This window comes from Sinocyclocheilus grahami, unplaced genomic scaffold (genome assembly GCF_001515645.1).
Source record: "Sinocyclocheilus grahami isolate Dianchi unplaced genomic scaffold, SAMN03320097.WGS_v1.1 scaffold538.1, whole genome shotgun sequence".
NCBI classification, from domain to species: domain Eukaryota; kingdom Metazoa; phylum Chordata; class Actinopteri; order Cypriniformes; family Cyprinidae; genus Sinocyclocheilus; species Sinocyclocheilus grahami.
Window position 1 is genome coordinate 215210 of NW_015505717.1, and position 19005 is coordinate 234214.

General features: G+C 37.2%; 1 protein-coding gene across 6 annotated transcripts in view; it reads right to left on the bottom strand.

The window, feature by feature from the left end:
• The window catches only part of LOC107555568 (protein FAM65B-like), an 81502-nt gene that overhangs the window by 2929 nt on the left and 59568 nt on the right, over positions 1-19005 (bottom strand). For 5 of the 6 annotated variants that reach the window (XM_016238401.1, XM_016238400.1, XM_016238402.1 and 2 more), the window contains exons 7-21: positions 16320-16469; positions 15709-15772; positions 15575-15618; positions 15095-15220; positions 14652-14800; positions 14256-14385; positions 11019-11645; positions 9364-9536; positions 9086-9251; positions 8779-8911; positions 7705-7860; positions 7445-7618; positions 7130-7332; positions 3854-3931; positions 3651-3741 (exon numbers count right to left, since the gene is read on the bottom strand). In XM_016238401.1, the coding sequence (XP_016093887.1) occupies positions 3651-3741; positions 3854-3931; positions 7130-7332; positions 7445-7618; positions 7705-7860; positions 8779-8911; positions 9086-9251; positions 9364-9536; positions 11019-11645; positions 14256-14385; positions 14652-14800; positions 15095-15220; positions 15575-15618; positions 15709-15772; positions 16320-16469 (2464 nt within the window). Of the gene's footprint in view, positions 1-3650; positions 3742-3853; positions 3932-7129; positions 7333-7444; positions 7619-7704; positions 7861-8778; positions 8912-9085; positions 9252-9363; positions 9537-11018; positions 11646-13060; positions 13208-14255; positions 14386-14651; positions 14801-15094; positions 15221-15574; positions 15619-15708; positions 15773-16319; positions 16470-19005 lie in introns of all 6 variants that reach the window. The other variant, XM_016238405.1, reaches the window with a different exon arrangement.

Genomic DNA, 19005 nt, shown 5'->3' on the forward strand with positions numbered 1-19005 from the left:
TATATATATATAATAGGCTATATTACATATTGTAATATTATATAATGTTGTGCGCTATCTGTCATGCCCACTGAAGGCTCGTCAGTAGATCACACGTGCGCTGAAGTGAACTAACCCTGGAACATAACCTGCTCCGGAGCAGGTTATCTTCACAGAGCAAGTTGCAATGGTTACTTACATGCCCTGAAAGTAACCTCTGATTTTGGAACCGAAAGCTGAGGTTATCCGCTCGCTTATCCTCAAACATACCGGGGTATGTCACATAACCTGCTTTTTGGAATACCCCCCTGGAGTTGTAGTATTTAGGTGATGTTTACAAGCATTGAGACCATGTATAATTTACACAGCATTCGAATTTCTAAGAACTTTTTTAAGACCTGCACAAATAAAATTGATACTGTATGTCTACAGTGAACAAACACATAATCTCAAAATAAATATTATATCTCAGATTCTTTTACTTAGTTAGATAAGTTTGTTGTCATTAAGAATTGTTTAAGAAATTATTCAACAAGAACGCATTAAATTGATCAAAAGTGACCTGAAAAAGGAATCCTGAAATATAAAAATATTAAGCAACACAACTGTTTTAAACATTGATAATAATAATAATAAGTTTAATTTATATAGCGCCTTTCCCAAGCTCAAGGATACTGCACAATGACAGAAGCAATACGTTCCTCCATACATGGACAAGACATTTTCCAAGTCCAGAACATGTGGTTGCGGTTGCATACCACAGTAATAATACAGTATTATAGAGAGGAGAAATAAAAAAAAACATTATAACAGGTAACATTAACATGACATTATAACCGGTAATATTGGTGGAACATATAGGTTTTGAGTTTAGACTTAAATTCGTGGAGTGTGGTTATTGTCCGGAGAGCCAGGGGCAATGTGTTCCAAAGTTTGGGAGCCATAGCAGAGGAAGATCTACCTCCCATAGATAATAGGCGAAATCTCGGAACACAAAGAAGTTCAACTCCAGATGATCGAAGTGGACGAGAGGGAATATATGGAGAAAGCAGGTCAGAGAGATAGGTAGGTGCAAGACCATGGAGTGACTTAAAGGTAAGCAGAATAATTGTATAAATGATACGAGAAGACACAGGTAGCCAGTGGAGGTTGAATGGAATAGGAGTGATATGTGCAGACCGTTTAGTGTAAGTTAGCATTCTCGCTGCAGAATTTTGAATATATTGTAATCGAGAGATGGAGCGTACTGGTAATCCGGAAAAAAAGAGCGTTGCAGTAATCAAGGCGAGATGCGATTAAAGCATTTACTAGTAATTCAGCATCTTTTGGACTGATGAAGGAACGGAGTTTGGCAATACGGCGAAGTTGAAAAAATGCAACTTTAGAGAGCTTACTAATATAAGCATCTAGATTTAGAGAAGAGTCGAGAATGATACCCAAGTTTTTAACTGTGGCAGATGGGATAATTGATGTGGCTTCGAGGTCAAATCTAGGGGCATTTGTTATGTTTTTTTGTTACAGTTGGGGGCCCGACAAGTAAGAGATCTGTTTTAGTCAAATTCAAACTGAGAGAGTTGGCGCTAAGCCAGGTCTTTAACTCATTGACACATGACAATAGAGATGCAGTCTGGTGGAGAGAGTCAGGTCGGCAGGAAGTGTATATCTGAATATCATCGGCATAGCAGTGGCACTGTAGACCGTGGCGGCGAATAATTTGTCCGAAGGGCAGAATATAAATAATAATGGCCCTAGGACTGAGCCCTGTGGCACACCCGGTTTAAGAGGGACAGAGGGAGATTTAGTTATGTATGGTGATGTAATATTGTCTGTCCGTCAGATATGAGGAAAACCAGGATAACGCCATTCCTGAGATGCCAATCTCTGAGAGGTGCATGAGTAATAGTTTATGAGAGACCATATCAAAAGCTGAGCTGAGATCGAGTAGAAGAAGTATAGAAAGATTGCCCGAATCACCAGAAAGGAGTAGGTCGTTTATAACCCTTACTAGAGCAGTTTCAGTACTGTGTTGTGAACGAAAACCTGACTGAAACATATCAAAGAGTTCATTGTGAGCTAGAAATGACTGCTTCCATGATTTTTGAAACAAACGGTAGGTTGGAGATTGGGCGATAATTAGTGTAATCAGTTGGGTCTAGATTTGGCTTTTTAAGAATAGGAGTAACAGCAGCAGTTTTAAGTGAAACCGGAACAGTGGCAGAAGTAAGAGACATGTTTTCAAGATGTGAAATTGGAGCAGAAATGACAGAGGTGCAGTGTTTCAAAAGGAATGTTGGTGCATGGTCAGCCCGGCAGGAAGAAGAAGTGGATTTCAATATTATTTCACTAATAGAGGTGGGATTGGACAAGGAGAAGTTATCGAGCGTTTGAATAGACAGAGCTAGCTCACACATAGAAGTGGTCAGTTCTGCACCAAATGTCCCACATAATGCATCCAGCTTACCCTGAAAATGGCGTTAAAAAAAAGAACAGCATAGATTATCAGATTCTCGTTGAAAGGCATTATGCATTGGAGCTTGAACAAGCCTATTGACCGTGCTAAAAAGTGATTTAGGCCTATTGTTTGCTTTGTTAATCATTTTGGAAATATAGGAAGAGTGAGCTGCGTTCAAGGCAGTTTTATAGTGCTTAACATGATCTGAAAATGCCTGAAAGTGTACAGTTAAACCTGTTTTCCTAAAAAGGCGTTCAAGTTGCCTGCCTCTTGCTTTCATAGCACGTAGCTCGTCGTTAAACCATGGAGAGGAGCGGGACATGGGAACTGACCTAGTCCTAATTGGAGCATGCTCGTCTGAAACATCAGCAATAGCAGAGTGGTACAAATCAGATATCTTGGATGGACAGGTAAAATTGAAAACATCAGAAAATACAGATGAAGCAATAGAGGCAGTAAATGTATCAACATTGATAGCATTGAACTTACGATAAGAAATGGTTATGTTGTCAGTAAATTTGGTTGGATAACTTAGTGTAAAGTCCAAAGTAATAAGCTTATGATCAGACAAATAATAGTTTGCTGATAAAATAATAGTGTGTTTAAAGAAAGGCAATTAACAGATTGTGCCAATATTAATAAAATCTATATACTGAATGTGGTAAATTTATGTTCTTAGTCTTTCCTTCCTTTTTAATTATAAAAAAAGGCTGAAATACTCTGGGAGGCTTATTTTGAAATGTCTTTGCTTTCCTATTCCCAGCTGCTCGTTCAAAAAGATGTAGATAAAATAAGCACTCTTAAATCTACATCATATTACAATATAAACACCAAAAAGTAAACATTGTCATAATTTATAATTCAATATATATATAATAATAATCACATTAGGCTGTATTGTGATTCCTGTTTTTCCATCCCCAAATGTAAAATCTCTTAATGTTAATTATGACTTTTGTTACACCATTTAATATATCTAATAATTTTTATGACCTTGCATTTGAGAAAACATTATTTAAGACACTTTCTTTCTCTTCTGGAAAAACAGACCAAAAATATTGATAACTTCATCGTATACACATTTTTTGTCTAATACATTGCTGTCTAGAATGGGGTCTCAGTCAAATGTACACTAATTTGCAGAAAGAGCATAAACTATAAGCATCACTCAACTGACTAATAGTGTAGAGGATGTCATTCGTGTGACTGGATGTTTTACCGAATGTGAGGAGGGTTTCTATGGCAATATGACGGAGATCTTCATCGGCAGAGTCACACAGTAACACCACAGCATCAATGCTCTCCACAGCCTGAAAATAATCCGAGACAGAGAGGCTTAATGAAAAGTCTTGTAAACAATCACAGATAAGATTTAATCTTCTGTTCAAGTGACGTGTGATCCAAACAAAGAGTCAAACTGACCTGCAGGCAGCACAGAGCGGCACATGCATCTCTTGATCTGTCTGCTTCTGATAAGACTTGTGTGTAACAATCAACAGCCTGTTGAAGACAAACACACATAGACAAGATTAACTACTTGCTCACCTCCTGGTGTCCTCAAACAACTGTACATCTATTTATGCACGTTGCTATGATTCAAATTTGCATTTAATTTATCAATATTCATATTTTATGGTTTCTTATTATTCTTGTTTCTTATTTCTTCATTTATATTATTTCTTATTTTATTATTTGTATCTGATTATGTAGTTATAAGATATGCATCATAGTGTTTCACTTTTTCCATCATAGTTTTTATGCATTTTGGACTTTTTTATTTGCATCTTAGAATTTCTATTCACCATTTCACCATGCAATAATTGCACAAAATTGCATTAAAATACTACAGTGCCTTGCGAATGTTCATTCACAAATGAACAATTGCAAATTCATTTTTTTTCACATTTTGTTATGTCGCTGCCTTATGTTAAACTGCTCATCAATCTACACTCCATACACCATACTGACAAAGCAAAAACAGAATTGTCACAACTTTGTGAATTTATTAAAAATAAAAAAACTGAAAGTACATTGCACATCTAAATATTTAGCTGAAGCACCTTAACTGGTGCATTAAGCTTATCTTCTACTCTGACGAGTCCCTCTGTCCCTGCTGCTGAAAAACAGCCCCACAGCATGAGGCTGCTACCAGCACACTTTACTTTTGGGGTGGTACTCTTCAGGTGATGAGCAGTGCCTGGTTTCCTTCAAACATGATGCTTGGAATTGAGGTTCATCAGACCAGAGACTCTTGTTTCTCAGAGTCTGAGAGTCCTTTAGGTGTTTTTATGCAAAATCCAAGTGTGTTTTCATGTGTCTTCACTGAGGAGATGATTGAGTCTGGCCACTCCGACATAAAGCCCAGATCGATGGAGTGTTGCAGTGATATTTGTCCTTCTCTAGATTTCTCCCATCTGTATATATGATCATGGAGCTCAACTAGAGTGACCATCATGGTCTTGGTCACCACTCTAACCAAGACCCTTCTCCATCAATTGCTCAGTTTGGCCAGGAGGCCAGCTCTAGGAAGAGTCCTGGTTGTTTCAAACTTCTTCCATTAAGGGTAACAGAGACTACATGCTTCTGTGACCCTTCAATGAAGCAGATTTATTTTCTGAAATCTTCCCCAGATGTGTGGCGTGACACAAACCTGTTTCTGAGCTCTACAGGCAGTTCTTTTGACCTCAGGGCTTGGTTTTTGCTCCGACATGCATTATCAGCTGTTAGACCTTTTATTAAAATGTGTTTGCCTTTCCAAATCATACCCATTCAATTAAATGTACCACAGGTTAACTTCACTCGAAGTGCAGTAACATCTACAAGCAATTTGAATGCTCCTGAGCTAAATTTCAACTGTCCCAGTGAAGGTATGAATACTTATGCAATGGAATAATTTAAGTTTTTTTATTTTTAATAAATTTGCAAAGATGTTAAAAACCTGTTTTTTGTTTTACCATTATGGTGTATGGAGTGTAGATTGATGTGGGAAAAAAGGTAATTTAAAGCAGTTTAGCATAAGGAAGCAACATAAAATGTAAAAAAAAATGAAGGGGTATGAATATTTTCGCAAGGCACTGTATACCAAGTCTGGGGTCATTACAGTTTTATTTAGCAAGGATGCATTAAATTTATTTTAAAAAAGACAGTACAGACATTTATAATGCTACTAAAGGTTTCTATTTTAAATAAAATGCTGTTCTTCTGAATTTTCTATTCATCAATCCTGAATCCTGATTTAAAAAAAAAATTTAATTCATGGTTTCCACAAAAATATTAAGCAGCTCAGCTGTTTTCAACATTGACTAAATCAGCATATTAGAATGATTTCTGAAGGATCATGCGACACTGAAGACTGGAGTAATGGCTGCTATAAATTCAGCTTTGACATCACAGGAATAAATTACATTTTAAAATATATTAAAATAGAAAACTGTTATTTTAAATTGTAAAACTTTTCACCGCACCTTACGAATGAAATTTTATTGGTCATAAATATTTCTTAGATGGTACGAAATTGTATTTCACATTATAACTGCAGGTCAGTTTGTCACTTGTATTATAATTCCTTGGTTTAACAAAAAACTCAGGACAGATTCTGATTTTGTTCCTCATATTTTCATTTGGTGGCTTAGTTTATGCAATACCACACATACATGTCATCACATATTTGAAAAACTGTTTTACTTCAAAAAAATTTTTTTTTAAATGTATTATGTATTAAATGTAAAATATTGTTTAACAAATAATAACAGTTAATATATATATATATATATTTTTTTTTTTACAACATATACTGTAAGGTCTTTTCCCTATATCCTCATGCTAAAATTGACTGTAAATCTATATTTTTCCTGGGAGTGTTTGCAATCCTGAAAATAAATGTACAATAGCAAATTTTCCATAGTTAGGTAAACATTTGTCTGTTTTTGTTTTGAAAAATTGTTACTCACGTCATTGAGTGTCAGATTATAATTTTTGCTATTTCATTTAAAGTTTGTAATATTGTTGAGGCAAAAAAAAAAAAAACGATTTCAATAACTTTCTAAACTGATTATTACTTGCACTTGGCGAGTGTTAATTTTAGACCCTGATTACTGCTATAATAATTAAGTACTATAATAATGTTCTAGCAGAAATGTCTTTTACACTTAGTGTACCCATTCTGTCAGAGCAAAAATATACACTTCAATAAAATAAATATTATGCTTAATTTAAATAAAATGCTGTTCTTCTGAATTTTCTATTCATCAATCCTGAATCCTGATTTAAAAAAAAAATTTAATTCATGGTTTCCACAAAAATATTAAGCAGCTCAGCTGTTTTCAACATTGACTAAATCAGCATATTAGAATGATTTCTGAAGGATCATGCGACACTGAAGACTGGAGTAATGGCTGCTATAAATTCAGCTTTGACATCACAGGAATAAATTACATTTTAAAATATATTAAAATAGAAAACTGTTATTTTAAATTGTAAAACTATTTCACAATATATTATTGTTTATACTGTATTGATCAAATAAATGCTGCCTCAGAGAACATAAAAGACCTTTTTCAAAAGCATTAAAAAAAAATCTTACCAACCTCAAACTTTTGAATGTTAGTTTATGTCGATTTAAACCCGGCTATAGACCAATCCATTAATCAACTCCACCATAGCCAACCATGGGCTGTACAAGCCAGGTAAAAGACTGACCTTTGACCTGAAGGGCTTGTGTGAGGCAGCAGAGGAGAGGAAGGCTGTGGCGGCCTTCATCACGTCAGGATCATCAGAGGTCAACAGCGCTGCCACGGCCCAGAGGGTTTGAGGACGGGGCTGGAGACACATGACGGACACTTCCTGCAGCTCCTTCACACAGCGTTCTGTATCCACACAGCTCAGGGCTTCTTCAAGCATGACTGGTTTAGACACAAAAAATAAATATTACACTATGCAAAAACTGCTAATAATCTATAAAGCTTTAAACTCATTATTCGTTATTATCGTTATTATTCAATAAAACCGTCTTACCCTCTTTGGCTAAATCCAGCAGGTGTCGCTCCATGTCCGTGATATCGTGTTCAACAGTGTAGTGGTAAAACTGAAACACGGTGATGACATCCTGTGCCAGAGATGACTGTGAAGGACACCAGGATGAGGCCAGCTCGCTCCTGTCCATCATCTCGTTCACCACCATCCTGATCACTGGACACACAGGCAGATGAACGCTGGTGTTACATTCACTGCTGATGTTTCCTCCTGCAGATTAATATTGTTGTTATTGTCACTACCTGAGTCAGGAGAGTGAGGCAGAATCTGTTGCAGTGGTAAGGCAAAGCTGAGATGCATGTGCTTCAGCACTCGGTCCAGTGTAGTATGGAACAGACCACCACTGCAGTCGGACCACAGAGACATCAACGCCGGACGCTCCACCAGCCCAGGCAGCACTGTTTAGGGAGCCAAGAGAGGTTATTTCACTTCAAACTAAACTTTTCACCGCACCTTACAAATGAAATTTTATTGGTCATAAATATTTCTTAGATGGTACGAAATTGTATTTCACATTGTAACTGCAGGTCAGTTTGTCACTTGTATTATAATTCCTTGGTTTAACAAAAAACTCAGGACAGATTCTGATTTTGTTCCTCATATTTTCATTTGGTGGCTTAGTTTATGCAATACCACACATACATGTCATCACATATTTGAAAAACTGTTTTACTTCAAAAAAAATATTTTAAAATGTATTATGTATTAAATGTAAAATATTGTTTAACAAATAATAACAGTTAATATATATATATATATATATATATATATTTTTTTTTTACAACATATACTGTAAGGTCTTTTCCCTATATCCTCATGCTAAAATTGACTGTAAATCTATATTTTTCCTGGGAGTGTTTGCAATCCTGAAAATAAATGTACAATAGCAAATTTTCCATAGTTAGGTAAACATTTGTCTGTTTTTGTTTTGAAAAATTGTTACTCACGTCATTGAGTGTCAGATTATAATTTTTGCTATTTCATTTAAAGTTTGTAATATTGTTGAGGCAAAAAAAAAAAAAAACGATTTCAATAACTTTCTAAACTGATTATTACTTGCACTTGGCGAGTGTTAATTTTAGACCCTGATTACTGCTATAATAATTAAGTACTATAATAATGTTCTAGCAGAAATGTCTTTTACACTTAGTGTACCCATTCTGTCAGAGCAAAAATATACACTTCAATAAAATAAATATTATGCTTAAACAGCTAAAAATCTTTAAAAAAAGCTTTGAAGTACATGTGAGAAGTCACCGTAACATCATAATTTTTCCACAAGGACTAGTAAACATCAACACTTGAGATATACTCACCATCAGACACTAAAATGCAGCTGCCCAGTCTGTCAAAGTTTTTCTCACTGAGCTCCTCCAGCAGAAGTGTTTGAATTGTTAGTTTGTGCAGGTATGTCATGTGCTGCGACTGGCTTCCTCCAGTGGTCAACAACTGCATCCCATACATAGAGAAACTTCAGCATTTTATATTAAATAAACACACACACACAATCTGTTTATGCCGTAAATGTGTTGTCGACTGACCATGTTCGGTGTAACAAACAAATAAAAATCACACTATTGTGGAATTTGTTGTAATGTTGTAAAGGTGGAAAAACAGAATCACCTGAATGAGATGATTGCAGTATTGTAGATGAACAACGATGGCCACGTCTAGGTTCTCGTTTCCCGTGGTGAGAGGCAACGGGCTGCCGGCCACACTGTTCCCCACACCAGTGTCCTCCGTGAGGGCTTCACTCAGGTGGCCTCTTGCTTCTGGATGTTGGCCTGACCTGTTGAACGTGCAAGACACACTGTCACAAGTACATAATCACAACTACTGAGGCCATGTAGTCAAGTTCCTCAGAGAAACCTGATCACCGAAGGGTGTAATGTCCAACTCACTCGATTCTCTCTGACTCCATATCAAAGAAGACAGCGCGTGAGAGGGCGGCAGCATCATCTCCTGTGTCATCGTCATCAAAGTCAGAGGTGTTGAGGAAGTCGAAACTTTCCAGAGCGCTCTCCACTGTCAAACTGAGGCTTGATGAACGGCTCCTATGGGCAGGTACCCGACACTGAGGAGAGACAACAACCTTCATTCAAGACTGAGATCAGAAGAGTCAAGTCGAAGATAAGACAGAGACCTGAAGAGGGTCTGAACGATTCAGACAGTGTAAGGTTTTTTGTAAGTTTTTGCATTCCACTTCTGCAGAGTCTTGCACATGACAGGACGTTCTAAAAACGTAATGCTCAAAGTAAAAAAAAAAACACTTCTCTTTTTTTTTTCTTTTTTTTATTACACTGCCCCACGTCTCTTCTTTTTAAACACAAAAACATGTTTTATGTGAATGGCCCCTAAATATGTCTTCTTTTGTGGTGAATGAAGCCTGGTTTTGTATCATGCAAATCTCTGCCAATGCAAAAACATAAGCTCCGGTGAGAAGCGACGAACGTGGAAGCGCAGAGGAGAGAGCAAATCAAAACACCGGTCACGAATTAGAAGTACAAAATTAGGATTTATAAAGAAAAACGTCATTTCTATATAAGCCAAGAGGAGACAAATTTTCCTTTGCTTGAAACAAAACTTGGTTCTCAGGAGACTGGCATATTCTCACCAGAGCTTACGCTACACCTACATCATCCGCTGGAACGCCACTCTCTCATGAACACACGTACGACTGTTAGCAGAAGCTAGAGCTAATAAAGTTTTAAATATGGATATTTTTCTTACACAAATGCATTGCTTCGCTTCAGGAGGCCTTTATTAACCCTCCGGAGCTGTGTGGGACACTTTTTATTATGGATGGATGCACTTTTTTGGGCTTCAAAATCTCGACCCCCATTCACTGCCATTATAAAGCTTGGAAGAGTCAGGACATTTTTTTATATAACTCAGATTGGATTCGTCTGAAAGAAGAAAGTCATATACACCTAGGATCGATTGAGGGTGAGTAAATCATGGGGTAATTTTCATTTTCGGGTGAACTATCCTTTTAACAACCGTTTAAAAAGTATGTTCTATATAGTATGAATGTGTGTAGAATGAATTTAATCCAAACATACTACATTCGTCATGTCGTCATTGTCATGCGACCTACCAGCGTCAGTTGCATAGCTTCACTACCATTCACAACTTGGATAGCAAAATGACAATCAGATGCACACTTCAGAACCAGAAATAGTAGGTCATCCAGAGACTTTTGGCATTCTGTTTTATGAATACTGTGAATTTGGACATACTATGTTCACATACTGTTTTTTGCCTACAATATAGTAGGGAAGTATTCGATTTCGGATGCATCCTTGGTCTCAACACAAATGCTCCTGAATGCATGACAAGACTAATACCACGAAAATATGGTCTTGGATTTGGATTCAAGGTGGACTCAGTAGATTATCTGAACCCTAGACCGCCTTTTTCCAACTAACTGTCATTCTTTGGTACCCAAGTTCATGCTAATCAAATAAACCAAGCTTCATGATCAAACAAACTCAGGTCTGCATTAAAATTTCAACAGTAACTCTTCTATTTGAAGACCACAGAGAACTCATTTCACCTTAAGCAGGTCTTCGAGTCTCATGACCTCCTGCTCCAAGTCCTGCAGCTCCCCGCAGCGCTGGCCCAAGCTCTCCAGCCGCAGGAGCAGGGACTGAATGGCTTCCTCCAGGCTGCTCTCCTGGAAGGTCCTGCTGCTCTCTCCAGACCAGCTCACAGCGCCGGCCTCGGGCAGCATGTCAGAGGAGGTGAGCCTCCTCACCAGTTGCCTGGTCAGACTGCCTTCCTCCCCGTCTAGCTCCACTGGCTTCAGCTCCAGGGCTTCGTCAGAAACATTGGGCTCCAAGAACACCACATCCTCAAGTCCCACCACAGACAACTGACTCTCGGAGCACAGCGAGGGGGCCGCCGAGCCTGTGCCGTTTCCCTGGTCCCATTCCAGGTCTGGATCGCTGGCACTGACACTTCCGCAGTCTTCCTCCACACACTCCTCCTCAACCGGCTGCTCCTCAGAGGCTGGAGCTGGTTCAGAGGGAAGGTCCATCTCAGGGGGCGTGACGGTGATCTCAGGGTTTGACTGGATGGGGGCTGGGCTTGAGGTGGGCGTGTCAGAGAAGGTGAAGGACAGACGCTTGCATTCGGCCACACCGCAGCCTCCGTTCTCAAAGACATCATCTGGTAAAGTGGACTGTGTGATGGAAAGAGAAAGAAAATATGGTAAATTATGGCTCCCTGATGCCATTTATTCTTATCAGCACTACTATCTATATATAATTTTAGTTATCTAAAGATACAAACAATATTTTCTGTCCACATGTCCAGAACAATAAAGAGCAGCAGAACAATTAAAGACTTCCACTAAGTGGTTTAACACAGGGATTCCCAAATGTTTTGTCATCCAAATCTACTTGACCTAAAACACTGACCTGAAGTAACCCCTAAGATTTTAAGTTAATATTTCTATAGTTTAACAACACATTTGCATGTTTACATTTCTCCATTAAATGCACTACAGTCCAAAAGCTTGAATATTTTTTTTCTTTAAATTAAATTGATAGAAAAGATGCATTCGATTGATCAAATATGACAGTAAAGACATTGTCACAAAATAATTCAAATGCTGTTCTTTTAAACTTTCTATTCATCAGAGAACCCTGATAAAAACCAGCTCAACTGATGTTTCTTGAGCAGTAAATCAGCACATTAGAATGATTTCTGAAGGATCGCGTGACACTGAAGACTGGAGTAATGATGCTGAAAATTCAGCTTTGATCACAGCAATAAATTACATTTCAAAATATATTTTTTGATCAAATGCAGTCTTGATGAGTATAAGAGACTTCTTGCAAAAGCTTTTGAACATTAGTGTATATTCTGTAATAAAATATTTAATCATGTTTATTTTTAAATGAAATAAAATAGCATTTCATCAATTCAAGAACCCCCAGCAGTTCCTTCATTTGGGAAACCCTGGTTTAACAAATCCAAATGTTCTTTCCAGGAAGCTGTGGTGGGACATCCCATAGTCTATTCATTGACCATCAGATACCTACTGCACATTAAACTGGAAAGCAATTGTGAAAACTACAAATACCTTTGTTTAAAATAAACTGGGTTGATATTTTTGTGCACATGTGATTTGTCAAGTTTACATGTGAGTGCCTTAAACACGTAACTTCACATGTCAGTAAGATGGTCTATTTCATTGTACAGTAGGTAGGGGGTTTTGGACAGATTTTCATTTACTGTAATTGAACAACAATTTCTATATGCTGATGAAATTAGTCGATATTTTAAGTCCATCTTCCTGGAAAAAAAAAATGTCAAAGCTAACATGAACTCTCTCTCTCTTCTTTGTTAGGACTCCCCCACAGTGGAATTATCCACACAAAAGCTAATATGACCTAAAAGCCACAATTTTTATTTCATGGGGTCTTTAAATATCTAATATCATAGTTTGAAAACGTGTACGTGTGAATATGAGTGAAAAGAAACGTGTGTTTATTGTGTGAAAAATCTGAGTTAAAGCAGAAAACTCAAGCAAAGAAAAGAGCCACACAGATGTTCACTCAGAAGGGCAGGGCACACAGTGACCTGACTCACGTAGACTTCCAGACTGGACCTTGAACGAGGTCTCAGTGCAGCCAGATCGCCAAAAGAGCGACTGCGCCTGAGTTTCTCTAGGAGCGTCTCTCTGAGCCTGTGCAAGAACGAGAGACGCTGGCCCTCCCACCGCCGAGGATGCCACTTCTTTGCCATTGACACACACACGCACACACAACAACCACGATGCACATGGTGCCACAGGGTGAATACAATTCATTAGACACAACAGCAACAGACTAAACAACATTCACACACAAGATGCAAGTGCTTTCATATTCAAACACAAATATAGACAATATATTCATATAAACACAAAATAATAAAACACAGAACCCAGAACAGCTAGCCGGAATCAGTAGTGTTATATTTAGTTAAGTATTCAGCTGTTGAAACGTGAGAGTGTGATCTAACACCTGATTTCAAAACCTCAATATCCTGTGTGATACTGTATGTACACCCTAGTGAAAAACACGTGCACTTTACTGTATTGAATGTGTACTTCAAATATGATAATTATGCTATTAAAAAAACTGTAATTGCAGATAATATAATATTAATTAAATAAAAGGCCACTTAAGTCTATTTAAGGAGAGTTTACACTTTCATGACATGTTTCTTAACATGCTTAAGTATACTTTTAAAAAGTGCCCTCTGTAATAATGTAAAAAGTATAAAGATTTACTTTAAAAGTTGTTTTGATATTACATCTAAAGTTAGTAGTATTTTAGTATTTTACATGTTTTAAATAGCAAATTGATCATTACAAATGTGTAAATACAAATATATTTAAAAACATACAGGTTTCTATTAAAATGACATAAAAGTATATTATAGTTTACCATAAATGCTTATCAGTACATCAACAGCACACTTTAAAGATGACATGTTCTACGTAATTATGAAATTTCATATAAAGTTGCATGTAATATAAATTTAAATAATAATACATTTTCATTTCATTTTAAACAACATGCAATTAAGTGTCTGAAAACATTTAGTTCACACTTAAGTATATTATTTTATTTCTGTAATATGTACTCATTTTAAAAGTATGCTAAAGTGCACTTCTTTTTCACAAGGCCAGGATTTAAGTGCATAATGTTGCAGCTGCAAATCAAGCTTATGGGTTTAGCATGGTGATGGAAGCAGGACTTTAAACAGAACTGAGAGGATTTTTCAGAAGTGGACTCACAAAGAAAGATGTGTCCTGGAAAGTGGGCGTCTCGGGTGTGCCTTGGCTGTACACTGAAACTCGTCTCTGAAGGGCGGTGGCTTTACTCACGTTTCCTGAGGACAGTGTCAGATCCTCCACGTCAAACGGACTGTAAAACAGACATACATTCATGTACAGCAATCTAATATCATACAAAAGTATTTTTAATGAAAGAAAACACAAAAATTATAGAAATTAAAACAACAAGATTTACTGTGTAAGCCCCATTAAATGTTAAGCGGAAGTAATTCAGTGTGACTTCCTTGACTGTCCTGAAGAGGGCATTGTATATCATATCATCACTTTCAATTGCTGTGACTAAATTCACTGAAACGCCACACTTCTTATCTTGTTTTATTAGATAATGTCACTTACAACCAGGCGACCTCCAGGTTAAGTTTAATGGTTCCCAGGTCGTTGACGTCTACAGCTACCACCTGAGGCATAGCGGTGAACAGGTCCTTGGTTTCACAGATCACACTACCCACCAAGATGTGAGTGGCCAGCCCCTTTAACTCTGTCACCTAGGAGAATAAATGTAAGAATTGATAAATGTCAATTCAGAAATGTTTAATTCAAGATAAATGCATAGCTTTCTTCATAAGAATATGTTTTTCTTGCATTCATCAAGGTTGTAACCAAATATTCAAGATTGAGGGGACGAAATGTAAAATTTTAGGAATCAATGTTGATCAATATTGAGGGGACGTGTCTTTTCGAATGTCTTTGGTGGTTACAGCCCAGTCTGACATTGTCAGAATTAGTCACATTGTTACATTGGGACTCTTTCATGGAAGAGTGTGTGGACTGAAGCCCACCTTGATGTTGATGAGGTCTGTAACGAGGGGCATGAAGATCATCTCCTCTCCATCCCAACTCTGCTTGGAGTTCGTTTCGATCTTCCCCTTCAGTTTCCACCGCTGTCGGCCGTATCTCATGAAAATCTGCCAGAAAAAGTAAGAGAGAGGCAAAAAGAACTAAAAATGTCAGAATTAGGAAAAAGCTGCCAACACAAGTTCACATAATTGTTAATAGAGCAGTAAAGCAATGGGAGTTTTCAATGTTTAGTTTTATACAGCCTTACAAAATCTAATTGGGTTTGGTGGGTGTATGTACTTGTGCATCAGAAGAGAAAACGCTGCTAGGAGAGCTGTGATTGCGAATGAACTGGATGTACTTGGCAGAACAGCAGCAATTAATATAAGCATTTAGTAATTTGATTGAGGACAGATGCATCTGGCTTTATTACAGAAAAAATGCATGAAAATCAGTATGTTCTGGTTTTTCAAACAACTCACCTCATACTGATCGCCGGGACAAAGCCTGGCAAAACCAGCCAATCCTGAGACAAGAAGCAAAGGAGTTGAAAAGTTTGAAATACAACAAATATTTTGATAGATTTTTTCAACATTTTGGTGCAAAAATCCTGTACCTTTCATTTTGATATGAAACTCCCCCAAAAGGTTCTCCAGTTCAGCCTCAAAAGTGCTCATGTTCTGAGATGGGAACACATTGAATATTAATGACAGGTCAAATGAGATATTAAATTGGCCATAAACAATTCTTACTGAACTATTTTTACTAAACAGTAATCTGTATTATAGTTATTTAATAAATAAAAAAGGGTATATTTAGTATTATATATAATGTCATTATTGTGGGCAGTTTGTTTGCATACGTTATATGCAATTCTAATTATAGTAAATAAATATAACTGTAGCAAAAGTTTGAAGACAAATCCTGTTTTTAGTTGTTTATAACAAGACATATTTCATATACATTACCGTTTAACGTTTTTACCATTTGTTTTTGAAAGAAGTCTTTAATGCTCACCAAGGCTGCATTTATTTGATCAAAATACAGTGTGTCTTATGCAAATTCCCTCTCAGAAACAGGTGAACCCGAAACTAGCCTAATTACACAGTCCAATTAGTCGATTAGTCATTCGGACAATCCACACACTAGTTGATTTTAAAATATGCACTCTATGTGTGAACATAGTCCGAAAAAAACTGGTCAGACAAACAAACATTAATAATGTACCTCTGTGTACTCTTTGTATCTGCGGTTGACCTCCGCCAGGCTCACACGTGTGCCTTTAGTGGAGGGTGAAGCAGTGAAGGCCTGTTTCATCTTACTGGCGCCATCACGCAACCTACTCTGAATACAAAAGCCCTCGTACAGCTCGTCGACCTGTAAAAAAACACACACACACACACACCGCATTGGCACACAGGCTTATATTACACAAAAGCAGCACTGCACACGCTCACGCATGCTAACGCTCACTAAAGATTGCATAAACGCTAGCTTTGATGTCTAAAGTGGTAGCATACATCATTACAGAGCCCTGGGGAACCCCATTCAGCACAGAAACGTGGCTTTTACAATCTACTGTAACGTTCTGTCAGCACTATAGAGCGGCGTACTGTACACAGTGCTGAAAAATGAATTTGAACACTTCAAAAGCAAACACAAAATGATGCGACTCAACAGCCCTGGGGACAATAGTAATGCCATACTTCTGTGACAGACGAGCATGTCGGAGCCACGGCCTTTATCATTGAAATGCACATTTAGCACATTCACAACTCGGTGAACACTGGCCGGCTGAAATTAGCTATGCTAATCCTACCAGCGCTGAAGAGAGAGTGATTGAGGGGGATGGAGAGATAGCAAGAGGGGGAAACGAGGATGCGGAGATGGACCACAAGTGACAGAAACAAGTGAGCCGAAAGGGCCAGCAAGAAGAGAATGATGGGGGAGAGAAAATAGAGTAGGCAGGAGGAGGGATGGACACTGGAGCTAAACGAGATCCCGCAGTGACTTCCTGTGATGCAGTGTTTCCTGTATCACTGCTGAATCTGTAGTGTCAAAATTATACATGTATTAAGGATGTGTTAATGTGTTATGTTTATGCCATTAATGATTTTTTAAAGCTGTTTTAAGCCATTAAAACGGTTTCCTTTAGAGCTGACTTGAACTGATTGTTCCTAGTGGAGCATCTGTTTGTTAGCTAATGAGAGCCTCTTTAACAGTCATTTCTTTATAAAACAAACCAGACTACAGTTCAAAAGTGTGGAGTCTTTTTAATGTTCCTAAAATAACTCTTCTGCTCACCAAGCCTGCATTTATTTGATCAAATATATATTAAAAGCAAGAATATTGTGAAATATTATATTTAATTCTATTTATATATGTTATATTATTCTATTTATTTAACACATATATATATATGTGTGTGTGTGTGTGTGTGTGTGTGTGTGTGTGTGTTATTTACTCCCGTTATGGAAAGCTGAATTTTCAGTATCATTACTCCAGTCTTCAGTGTCACATGATTCTTCAGAAATCACTCGTAATATGCTGATTTGCTGCTCAATAAACATTTCTTATTATAATAATTGTTGAAACCAGACATGATGCTTAATATTTTTGTGGAAACGGCAATAATTCTTTCAGGATTCTTTGATGAATAGAACTTCAAAAAGAACAACTTTTATTTGAAATATAAATCTTTATTAACATAACATTTTTACTGTCACTTTTGATTAATTTAATGCATCCTGCTGAATAAAAGTATTACTTTACTCAATAAAAAATTTACTTGTTGTACTCTTTTGATGGCAGCTGCCATTTATAGAAATATTAATGCGGTTAATGCGAAGCCCACAAAGTGCAGGGAAAGTTGTTTTGTTATTTAATTATTGCTTATTTGTATTGAGTTCCAGTGCATTTTGATTCAGTTTCTGTAAATACGGAGCACAGAATATGTTTTTGTGGTAATGAGATGAGTGCTCATTACCACACTTGTTTCCTGAGTGTTAACAAGCACAATGACTGCAATATACTGTATATATGCGCAGTATGTCACTGTGTTTATGCCTTATTTACGGACTAAAAAAAGAACAACAACAAAATGCAATGTGCTATCCAATTTGCTAACAAAATGATCGCCTGGCAAAGCAGTTTTAATCATTGGTCTGAATCAATCTCACATCTCAGGAATCAGCTCAGATGACTCGCTCGCTCACTAAATGACATTATTATTAATGTCTGATTCAACACAAGCAGAGAACAGTTACTGTTACTAAGAGCAATGTTCAAAATAGGTACATTTAAGTAAGTAAGATTATTGAAACTTAAATCAGTTTATACCAAGTACAAGTTAATAGTGTAGAATGGAGCTTTAGAGTTTTGTTATAATGGTATTTTAATCAAAAACAATTTTATGTTGGAAGAAATTGAATTGTTAATGTTTATCAAAATGTTAGAAGCATTTTCAAGTCCCCCCCCCCACTGGAAATACAGAATCTTGAAGGAAACCCTGCTGTGATGCCAAGGATGTGCCCTACTGAGCGCCGCTCTGTGAGGAAGTCTGTTGTAGCGCCTGCGTAGGATCATGCATGAGCGTTGGACGGTTTATGGCTTAAAAGACCCTTTTAGCCTTTTGACATTTGCATATAAATTACAGTTCTGGTCAGAGATGTTACGTTGTATAGGGGTTTTAAATTGCCAAATGGTTCTTCGCCGTCAAAGAAGATTAGAACCAGCCCCCAATGGGCATCCTGCAATCTGAGTTCAAACACATTCTACAACGAGCTGTAAATGGCCAAACGAACACACACACACACACACCCAAACTAACACACACACACACACACACATAAAGACATTTCTTTATTTTAGACTATAATTAATCAGTTATAATTGTATCTGGTATATGCATGTG